The sequence below is a fragment of the Euprymna scolopes genome, chromosome 21 (genome assembly GCF_053919585.1).
Source record: "Euprymna scolopes isolate OS-2025 chromosome 21, ASM5391958v1, whole genome shotgun sequence".
Classification (NCBI taxonomy): Eukaryota; Metazoa; Mollusca; class Cephalopoda; order Sepiida; family Sepiolidae; genus Euprymna; species Euprymna scolopes.
The window spans coordinates 70156569-70168812 of NC_136502.1; the positions used below are offsets into that span (position 1 = coordinate 70156569).

The 12244-nt window shown below is 35.2% G+C and overlaps 1 protein-coding gene across 2 annotated transcripts in view; it reads left to right on the plus strand.

Annotated features, from left to right (window-relative positions):
• The window catches only part of LOC145242447 (BCAS3 microtubule associated cell migration factor-like), a 156450-nt gene that overhangs the window by 87498 nt on the left and 56708 nt on the right, over positions 1-12244 (plus strand). For both annotated transcript variants that reach the window (XM_080105503.1, XM_080105504.1), the window contains 2 exons: positions 115-345; positions 1177-1270. In XM_080105503.1, coding sequence (XP_079961629.1) covers positions 115-345; positions 1177-1270 — 325 coding nt within the window. The remainder of the gene's footprint in view (positions 1-114; positions 346-1176; positions 1271-12244) is intronic.

The following is a 12244-nucleotide window of genomic DNA, read 5'->3' on the forward strand; positions in this document are numbered from 1 at the left end:
TGTTATTCTTGTAGCAGGTATTAAGCACTTTGATTTTTTTTTTTTTTTTTTTTCATACATCTTATATATTTATTTGTTATCAGCATAAGTTTAATTTTTGTAAAAATTTTGCAGTTTTCGGTGTCTGAAGATTCTGATTGTGCTGGACTTCTGGCCCACTTCCATGCCCATGCTAATGAACCTGTGGCGGCAATGGCATTCGATCCCAGTGGTACTCTCCTCTTAACAGCCTGCAAGCTGGGACACAACTTCCATGTGTTCCGTCTAACAACTCATCCCTGCGGTTCTTCACTGGGTGCTGTACATCATTTATACACTCTCCACAGAGGGGACACCACAGCAAAGGTAAGACGGACTAGTCGCTACATAGATCTACAACACAAAATCCTTTCTCAGCATTAGTTTGTCAGTGTTTGTTTGAAGCATTAGTTCGATTTAACTTTTTATGCAAGGAGTGTGATGGAAACTTAATGCCCTTTTTACATAAATATCCCGACAATCAACAAAATCCCACCTCTTCATTGCAGAGGTTGATAAACAGCTTTCTATGTTAATAGTTTCTTTCCTTGAAGCAGTTACCTTTGGAATTCCCTCCCTGCTCCCTCAGTTGTACTAACATGCAGAAATTTAAGTAGAATATGAACAAACCTTTTGCTGCACAACTTGGCACTTAATTTAGAGCCTAACTTCATTCGCACTAACCTCCACTCTTAAGATCTCTCCTAGCTTTTTTTTTTTTTTTTTTTTTTTTTTTTCTGTCATATAATATATATAATTATTATTAATAATAGACATTTGATTGAAGACAAGTTTTCTCTTTTCATAATTTTTAATTATTGTCTTCACTTAAGTTTCCAGAATCACATGACGATCAATAAAAAGTTTAACAGTGAACATAAGCTGGAATCAACAGTTGGAGATAGACACAACCAATCACCACAATCGTTATCTTAACAGCCAGACCGTGTCAAACTTTTGTTGAAGGAAGCATATACAAAAATCCTGGATAACCAACTAACCAACCATATTGATACCGTCCTCTCCTTAACCAATGCAATGTTTTTGTCTTTTATTTCTTTTTGGGCACATCTTATATTAGTTATTAATATTGCCATTCCAACTTTTAATAACAACTTTTTTTTTTTTTTTTTTTTTTTTTTTTCCTCCGTTGTTCAGGTGGTGGACATGGCTTTTTCTCTTGACAGCCGTTGGGTTTCTGTTAGTACACACAGAGGAACAACACACGTCTTTCCCATTACAAGTTATGGAGGTATGAATAGTAAACAACCCTTTTTTTATTTAAACTTTTAAAATATAACCATTTATATTAAACAATTTTTACACTTGTGTTGATTTTATGTTAAAACTTCAGATTTTCATACATCATATAAAATTTTTTTTCCAATCTTAAGGTACATCTTGTCAAACTCTGTATAGGATTTTGAGCAGACCCCTTTATTCATTATTTAGCTTGACTTTCCATTAGTCATGACTAGGGCTGTGACAATAGAATATTCTTTTCATTCTTTTGACTCTCAGGTACATATCTGACACACACACTTAATTAACTGAGAACCACATCAGTCTATATAAAAACAAGATTTTAACGGATATATACTCAAGAGTCAAAACAATGGAAAGAATGACCGAATAGAAGTCATTTGTAATTGTATTCTTTAATATCACTTCTACTGATGATTGAACATTCAATCTTCTGTAGGATGTCAGCATTTATATCTGTTACACCATATGTTCTTGAAGACAATACTAGAAGCCTTAAATGTATTTAGATGTGAAGTCTTACTGCTTGTCATTAGATATTAGTACCAGGATTGCAGAGTCGGAGGTTTTAGCTGGAGTCGGAATTTTTTATCCGACTCCTTAAGTTCAATGAATTTATTTATTTTTTTTTTTTTTACATGGTTTTCCTGTTTTTTTTTTTTTTTTTTTTTTTTAACCAAACAAGGTACATTGCCACTTTGATGTAGGGAGAGCAAGATGTCTGTTTACATTACACTTGAACTTCTGCATATCAGTACTGTTGGGAAGCATGAAAACCGGAAGAGAATTCCGAAGTCTAGCAGTTCTGGGGAAGAAGCTATTAGAGTAGAAGGCTTTCTTACATCTGGAGATCTCTACTGTGTAAGGGGTGGCCACTTCGCTGCTTGTCGGATATTTTTATCGGGGGGGTACAAGTGCTTGTAGTTCGTCGGAACATCCACCATTAAAATACTTGTAAAACAAGCAGAGGGATGCAACATTTCGTCGATGGGACAGAGGCTGAAGCTTAGATGACAGTTCAGGATTTATCAGGTTGGCAACTCTTTTGAACACCGTCCAGGAGCGAGAGACTAGTAGCAGATGTACCAGCCCAAATGTGACAGCAGTACTCTATACATGGGCGAATGGTGGCCTTATAGAGGTACAAGATACTTTGAGGAGTATAACTTTCTAGCGACAGCCTTGGCAATGATCTCAACGTATTTATTCCAACTCCTGTTCCCTGTGAACGTTAAGCCGAGGAGTTTGAACGAAATACTTTCAGGTAATGTACTTTAGCCATAGCTATTATTAATGTCTGGTAAGGTTTCATGTAATTATTAAAGGAAACTAGCTTTGTCTTGGCAACTTTGAATGTTACCATCCATTTCTAACCCCCATTCCACTACAGACTAAAGGTCTTCCTCTAGGGTTCCTGCCATTGCCTTAGTTATATGCTCATTAGTTTTCCCCATGTGCCTGCTATAGAGCGTGGTGTCATCAGCAAATATACCCATCTCAGAGACAATTTTATCAGGTAAGGATCGATCCCTAAAGTACACGTGTATTTATATCATTGTTTGGACATATGCCCATCGAGGATAACCTGGATTCTTCTCTCATTTAAGGATTTAATTAAGCATTCGTCCAGTAATACCATAGATTTTATTTTTATGAGATCGTGCTATAACCTGTCAAAAGCCTTAGCTATATATAGGGCCACTGCCCTCCCATCCCCTGCCTTATTCAGTGCTTGGTATATACGTTCAGAGATAAGTTAGAATATCTGCAGTAGAACGGGCTTGCCTAAATCTATATTGATGGTCAAACAGAAGTTTAGCAGATTTAAGGTGGTGGACTAGAGCTTGATTAATTAAAGACTCAAATATTTTGGCGAAAATCGAGGAGGTTAATTGGGCAATAATTTAATGGGTTAGTTAGTTTGCCAGAGATTTTGTAAATTGGTACCATAGAAGCAATATTCCAGCTGTCAGGAAAACAAGATTCATTAAGAAATTTCTTAAAGAGTTAAGAGAACTGAAGCAACCTCAGTGGAGCATTTTTTTTTTTTTTTTTTTTTTTTTTTTTTTTTTTTTTTTTAATAGCGCAGCCAGGATGAGATCAGGTCCACATGCTTTTGAGGTGTCTAGGTTTTTATGATATCGTGTACTCGAGAAGGGGTGATTTTCAGATCTAGTGTGGTTTCTGTCCAGAGGAAAATTAGGGAGGGAATGGTTTGCTGGGTCCAAGATAATTTGAGGGAAAATAATGGGCAAACATGTTAGCTTTCTCAGTTGCTGTGCAAACAACCTCATGATTGTTGGATAGAGGGAATTATTGATTGCCCATTTACTACACTATTGTAGATTTTCCAGAAATCATGAGTTCTTAATTTTTGCGCTTCAATGCGTTTCCTGGTGGTTTCAGTATATTCACTCTTAGCTGTTGCTACTTCTTTCTTACAATTACTTCTAGCTTCTATATACTTTGTTTGTACAGGACTTATGCTGGATAAATTTATGGCATGCATGTTGCCTCTGAGCAATGGCAGCTGCACAAGTAGAACTTCCGTGTAGGAACATGTGCTTCAATTGCTGCTTTGAACCATTCAGTAGTCTCATTTGTGCACTATTTTGCAGGAAGAGAAAAGATATTTCCCCATTGGGCGTCTCTGATGTGATCTCTAATGCCATCCCAATCAGCCTTATTTTAGTACGTTGTCGTTTCGAGCAATGGCTCTTCAACTTGGAGTCGAGAGTTAAGTAATTCTATCATTATCACAGCATGATCAGCATTCCTAAGTGGGCAATCAGCATTTGTTACACAATCCTCAGGATCTCTTGTCAGAAATAGATCCACAAGTGAGGCTTGCTGGGCCTGGTGATCTGGGAGATAAGTCTGGAATGTTACTGTGTCAAGGAATGGGATATAGCAAAGTTATGTATGATGCTACCAGCTGTGTCAGTGTAGTTAGAGAAGCCAAGCAAATTTCTGTGGTGGGCGTTAGTCACTAAATACATGTATTTGGGTGTTAGTGTCAAGGGAGAGTGCTACATCTATGCTATCAGAGACATGATTGATTATAGTACAGTCCTGGGTTGAAGGAGAGCAATTAAAAAAATACAAGTAGCTAACGCTATGTTGTAAATTTATTTTAAAGCACATGAAGGCGTGGTCACCTGATTCTAGTTTAGCTTCCCTAGACATGGGGAGGGCGTTACAAATATAAACTCCAAGTCCGTTCCTGTTAAAGTCCTTACAACAAAGTGGAAGATAACCAGACATGTTAAAGATGTTAGAGGGGATGGAGGAGTGCAAGTTAGTTTCACTTAGTGCTAAGATATCTGGGGAGTTTGCTAGAAGAAATGATTCTACATCATCTAAGTTAGTTCTAAGTCTTCGGATATGTGTAAATGCAAGCCTCAAGGGAGGAAGCGTGTGTGTCTGGTTTGAACATTTTTTTTGGATTGAGCTGTCATTTCATTCTATTTTGTAGTTTCAGATCTAGATTGAGGTGTTAGGCAAAACAGATGTGCATAGCCACCATCATGCAACACAAGTAGACCCTCAGAGATGAGTGCAAGGTGCCTTTCCATGTGTGACATGGTACTACAAATATCCCGATATTACACAACTGATGATAGAACAACTGCTCTAAGCGCTATCAAAGAGTTAGGGCTTCTGTAACCAGTCTTTGTGGCCGCACCTCTGCTCCTGGCTAATAGGCAAAGGAGTATGGAGTATAGATAGGCAGTCTATCTACTCCTTAAGCAGTTTAGGTTTGCAAACTGGTGATTTGATCAAATCACCAGCTTTAGGGAGGTTGTCGTCCAGGAATGAGGAAACCTCCCTGTTTGGTGCCAAGACATGTGAGGTCAGTGGCACAGGTTTACAAATTGGAGTTTTCCTTATCCTAGATGGATGACCTAATCAGATCTGGTCCATCAGCACTGAGAGGGTTTTCCCCTGCACCTGGTTTCAAAGCCAGGTATTTCTATGCTCTCGCATGGATAGTTAGGATTGATAGTTAGTATCAAAGAATTAGTATCTGCTTTGAAGTTACACTCCTCAGAATAGGATTAAGATTGGTTACATTTTTAAAGGAGGCCTGTATGAGTATGGGGTGTAGGTTAAAGGTGAATATCTACTAGGGTTAAAAGATAAAAATATGCTTTGTGGATTAGTGATTAATTGGAAAATTATAGCATAAGGGTTAGGGTACGTTTCAAAATGTGCTTTAGGTGTTAGTTTTCAAATAAAGATAATCACCAGTACTTTATCCCATCTAATGAAAGATAGTTGCTAGTTAATATAGATCACTTATAATCTAGGCACAAACTGTGGCAATTAGTTATCTATTTTATAGATATTCTATAGAGTATAAATATAGGGTAAGCTAATGCATCCCTTAGCAATAGAAATCTATAGAGGTTTAGTATTTATCGATTTTGAAAAGGTCAGCCTACTAAAGTTTAGGACCGGAAGCTAAACCCTCTTCCCAACGTACGTGCAAAGTATGTGATTTTTATATCGGCTTGGGGAGAAGAGCAATTGTTTTTTTTTTTTTTTTTTTTGTCCAGTTGAAACAAGAGACGATATAACTTACAAGAATACAGCATTAATATACAAAATATACAGGGATTTGGGGAGGATTTAAGAGTATAAGGATTTTTAATGTTTATCATGCAAAACAGACAGGAAGGCATCTTGGAGGCAAAGCATTATCCCTTTAAAGCAGACATTTAGAAATAACATTTGTGGCAGTTATTTTAGTGACATCAGTAACATGTGGCCGGTATAGGCCTTATATTTAAACATTACACTTTAGTCATAGAATGATAAATTATGATTTCCAAAAAGAGGGAAGCAGTATAAGTAAATAAGAGCAAGAAAACAGGTTTGGTAAATAAGCAATTTAATTGCTTCCTAAGCAATGGTTTGCACAATTTAGTTTTTGTATGGTCTTGCTTTTATTTTTGGAGATCTCATAATTTATACTGTAATGCTTCTACTTGATCAAGATATTTCAGTGTGTCGGATCACTGCAAATCCTGTCTGGACAGCTGTTTTCGTTCTGGTTGTGACATCACACAAGATCAATGAAAATTCTGTCTTTGAGTGGGATCACTGTGGATTACATTAGATAACAATCGGATTGTAATCTGAAAATTATCCAGTTGCTGAATTAAATGGAATTTGGCAATTGGATTAGTCCGTGATCAATCCGGAATTACAATCTTATTTCTTCCATCCCCAAAAAATAACGGGCATAAATCAATAAGCATCCCATGGCACTATAGACCTTTATAGCTTTTTTTTTTTTTTACATAGGAGTCACCGCTTATCAAGGCCCAAACGTCACTCAAAGATAATGGTTAATGAGTGTACAGAAGTCAATAGCACAATATTGTAGTAATCGTTTGGAAATTTGGTAGATTGAATTACTTAAGGAAGATGGCTCATCAAGAATTTGTTTGTTGGACTTAAATATGATCAAATTGTAGTCAGCTGGAAAGCAGGCAAATGGAAGAGTTCCACAGGTGTGCAGTTCTTAGAAAGAAGCTTTGTTCATGGAATCTACGTTTAGGATTAGGCACAGAAAGAGTAAGGAAAATTATTGATAGTGGTTTCAGCTAGACTAGAGTTTTTCATGAAAGTTTGGCGAGTGGGGGGGACCATAGATTGGAGCTCAGACATGCACTTGCCATGAAAATAATAATAAACCAGAGACAGGCTCATAACGTCTCTTCTATGAGAAAGAGGTTGCAGGGAAGGAAATAGGGCACCCCCACCAGGTTACAAAGTCTATTTTGAACTTTGTCGAAGCATGATTAGTTTTACAGTAGCTCCTGCCCAGATGTGGCAACAGTACTCCATCTGTGGATGTACCTGACTCTTACTTAGGTAGAGAATTGCATCAGCAGTGAGATGTCTACTGGAACGCTAGAAGGATCCCACTATTTTTCCAGTCCAGAAGCTTGTCAAAACATGGAGCCTCCCCAAGACGAGAGCCATTCATTTCAATTGATGGCAGATAGAAGATCAGAGCGTGGATGATATAAGGATAGAAGCTTGGTTTTAGATGCATTAAAATTAACCAGCCACTTCTTTCCCCATTGCACTACATGCTCAAGATCAGAGGAGAGAGAATCAGAGAGAACTTGGTCATTTACAGCCCTTGATATGTTGCCATAGATGGTAATGTCATCAGCATAAATGTCTTCGAATGATCTTAGGATGTGATTTGGAAGATCATTGCTGTAGATCAGTAAGAGTTGGGTCCATGATGGGCCCCTGAGGGACTCCGGCATTAATACTGTGAGCTTCTGATTTTAGCCTATCAACCACTACTCTTATAAACCTATCAGAAAGAAATGATTTAATAATTGAGAAAACATTTCCAGCTATACTGTAGCTGGAGATCGTATGAAGTAGGCATTAATGTCATACCCTATCAAAGGTCTTTGATATGTCAAGAGTAATTGCCCTAGAAAGGAAGCCTCCGTTGAGATTCTCTAATCCTATGAGATGTAACCGTTACCACATCTGCTGTAGATCTAGCAGAAAGGAAACCATATTGCATGTCATTAAGGTTATTTTACTGAGATGGTTCTACTTTTCCATTTAACATGGATTCCAGCAACGTATGACACACAGGAGGTTTATTGGTCTGTACTTAGAGGAATATGACCGATCACCTGAATTCTTAAATACAGGGCATACTGGTGAGGTTTTCCAGGGTATTGGGAAGCAATTATATTTAAGACGATGCTTTAGCAGCTATGTAAGTATGGGATCTAGTTCTGGTTGAACCTTTTCAGTACTGCCATCAGGATCAGTTGCTTTACTGGAATCGAGGTTTTTGATTAGCTTGGCAACATCCTGCACAGATGTGTTGCATAGTGTTTTCTGATAAGAGGAAATACGAGGGGTTGACAGCCTTAGTAGCATAGGGTATAATTAGTTGCAAAGTTCTTGGCAAAGAGTTTGGCTTTGTCTGATACTGATGAGATTACCTCCGGTCCATTGATGATAGTTGGGATAGAGCACATGATTTTGTTCAGGATCCTTTTTGCTATTTGCCAAAACTGGTGGTAACCAAGCCGCTGCTTAGCTACTTTGGACTTAACGGACTGAGCATAAAACTCTCTCACATTCTTTATTACTTTTACAATGATTGCTGGCAGTCCTAGAATTGGCTTTAGTCTCGGTACGTCTTCATGTTTTGCCTTTGATCCTCTTTCCATAAAGGCAATATTATCTTAAATTTTTTTGTATATCTTTACTTCCCTTTTCTGAAGAGAAGCGTTTGGCTTCGAAATGCCATGTCTTAGAGGTTTCCGTATCCCGAAATATTGTAGTCCCTTTTGAACTGAAAGCATAATAAAATTTAATTGTAATTTTTTTGATCCCTATGTTATTCTATAAACTTAGTTCATGTTTTTAAATGTATTTATAATGTACTTTAAACCACATTTCCAAACTCCCATTCTTATCTGAATTCATTGTAACTGGCGAGTCTACTCCCCATGTTATACAATAAAATATGAAATTTTGTAAGATGGACTTGCATTTAAAAAAAAAGCTTTAAATCTATTTAAAATTTTACCCATCCCTTAATCTGCCTTTAAAATAGATATTACTAAAAAATTAATTTATTTTATTGTATCATTTTATTCCATTTATACATTCCATGCTATCTACCCACTTGAAACTATTTTCCAAGATTTTTCTCGCATGTCATTTGTTTGTGTGCTTTAAATCATTGATACAGAAATCGAAAATTATACCGTTTCAATTAAATAAAAGTATTAAAATCAAAGCACACATTTGGCTCTTAAGGCAGATCCTCCCTCCCTCCCTCTTACTGCTCTCAAATAAACGCTAATCTTCGCACCCCAATTCATTCCATGTGGAGACACTGATCTTTTAGCTAGACCAACATAGATCACTCGAAGAACACCAAGTTAAGTGCATCTATATGTGTTGTGTGGAACCTCTTTATGTAGATCTAGTCCCACTGTTTCTTTTGTTTTCTTTGCTTTATCTTCTCTTACATATTCAAATAATTATTAATATCCTATTCATTTATTTTAAAACAAATTAGTTGCTAGAGCAGATTGGTTTTCTTACAGTACTTGAAAGATATAATTAGTAATACACACGGACGAAAAAACGCTTTGGATAATCAGATTTCAAGGTAGTTCTACTAAAATAGCCATATTTTTTAAACCAAAGCACTTCAAGTCTACAAATTACTACTGTTTTGTTCGGAAATGAATATACTTTCAAATGAACTAATAAATATGAATGTACATTATATATTTTAAGAGTTTTAAGCAAATAAAGTGATAAAAATGTGAACGTCATAAAATGGCGTTTTCGGTAAGGTTTTGTAATGACCCCCCCCCCTGTTTTCTAAAGATCCGTACCGTGATTGTATGAAGAATTTCGTCATGAAATTTGGGAACCAATCAGTAGAGGTGCTAATCTTAATACTGTCAAGTGTCCGAAATATTTTTGACCATTTCTTTTTTTGTCGTGTTAAAAATAAGACTTTAATATGACGAGTATCGAACATTTTGGAAAAAAAATTCTTCGGACACCCAGTAGTAAGTAAATCAATCTTTTTACTATCTTTATCAATTAAAAGTATCATTTTATGTTGAGTAGGACCGCGGTAATTGATAATTTAAAAGGACCTACCCGAAAAAAAAATTGTTTCTATTTCTCGAATTTGGTCAAATGAAGTTAGTATTACTAGAAGCAGCAGCAGCAGCTCCAGCCTGTAGAATCAGCCATAACACAGTGTAAACAACACGCGTTCTTTAATTTTTATTCAAGAACGAATTAAGAAAAACATGAAAATATGAATATAAATGTTCTTATGTTTAATTAGAGCTATTTTGTTATCAGAATAACATTAGTTTAGAACTATTCGGTTTTCAGAATGTATAATAACAATCCTAACCAATTCGGCATTATGAATCTGTTGCAATTTCTCACATTTCTCGTCAAATTTAAAAACATGGTTAAAAAAACAAAAACTTTTGTAGATATATAGCTTGCATGCACTTTTATTCTTTAAATTAGTTTTGAACAGCGAATTAAAACAATGTTTTACTGCGAACAGCCACAAATGTTTTTTTTTTTTTTTTTTTTTTTCAAAATCAAAATAAGTATCAAAATCTCGTTTATACATAGATTCGAAAAAGTTGTCAAAAAACAAATATATAACAAATAAATGTTATCAAAGGCAAGATAAGTTACTTTTCTACCTAACTGGATAATTTCCTAGTGTTTTTATTTAATGTAACATGTTTATTCAGCTCAAAACGTACAGTGTTTACCGATGTATTGGAAAATTAAAAATGGCGCCCGGCCCGACTCTTTGACACGGTAAGTTTGAGAAAAGAAGTTAAAAATAAAAAAACTATACAAAATACTGTTAAAAACTCACCGAATATATGTCAGCCTATGTCACGGTAACATATATTGAGCGAGTTTCTAGCAGTATTTTGTCTACTTTTTTATTTTTAACTCTTTTCCCCAAACTTACCATTTCAAGAGTCGGGCGCCATTTTAAATTTTCCAAAACATCGGTAAACACTGTTTTCAAGCTGAATAAACATGTTACATTAAATAAAAACACTAAAAAATTATCCAGTTAGGTAGAAAAGTAACTTGCTTTTGATAACATTTATTTGTTATATATTTGTTTTTTGACAACTTTTTCGAATCTGTGTATAGTAATACAAACCCTCAATCTATATCAATATTCTTGAAATTTTAAAAGAAAACACATCAAACTACAATTAGGAAGCTTTTTATTTCGTTATTTTTTTTTTTCTACTTATTAAGCGAAAGATATTTTTACAACCTGCTCCAGCGTAGTATAAACGGCCTATGGAATTAACACCTTCAACCTCGAAAATAGAAATCAACAAATTTATGGAATTTTCTTTTAAATTTCGCAACGCAGTTTCTTATTAAATTAAAACTAAATATAACATTTGCTGACTTATTTACCTGTCGAATACACACACATATATATATATATATATATATATATATATAACTTTCTGTAAAATATTTATTTGAAATGGAAACAGCATTTTGCAGTTAGGACAACAAAACAAAAATGAAGTAACGGTTCGTATTCCTAAAACACTCTTTAACCCTAACAATAACACTAAGTTCGAGTGGCAAGCCCCCCCCCTCAATAAAATACCTCTGTAAGCCACATACAAGCATCTAAAACAAACAAACAAAAAATAGATCCTTCCTTAAAGAAAAATGCACATAAAAATAAATTGGTTAACTGTCCTAAAATGCTAGAATGGCCAGGAAATGGTGAATTATTTTACATTAAATTTTTGTGAAACTAACCGCTCCCCCCTCTAATATTGTTTTTGTTAGCTTTGTCTCTGTCAAGTTCACACATAATTTTCCTTTGCCCTTACAATTAATTCAAAGTCCGAATGGCAACCCTCCCCATATTCTCATTGCATAGAAACCCTCTTAAAACTACACATAATCATCTTAAAAAAAAAAAAAAAAAAGCATGCATATTTTCCCATAGAAAAAAAATAGTTAACTGCCCTAAAATGCTAGAATGACCTGTAATAGGAAATTATTTTACATTCAATTCTAAAATAATTTGTTTATCTTTCATTAAAGTTTTTCATGGCATTTTATACATAATTTCCTAAAAAGGTAGAATCACATTTTGGAGGGGTGGTCAGAAGGAGTTGAGTGGGGTTAAACAGAAGGTGTTAATCTACAATAATACCAAAGAAATATTGCAATATATTCATTTTTAAATGGTCTTATGTTTAGATTTAAGTTTTTTGTACATAAAGCACATTACAATTCAACTTTGAGTTCTCCAACTTTTCTGTTTATGGATACATGGCATTTTTAAGGAATTGCTGCATATTTATGCACATTTACTGCAGATTATTTGGAAACCATAAACTTTGGG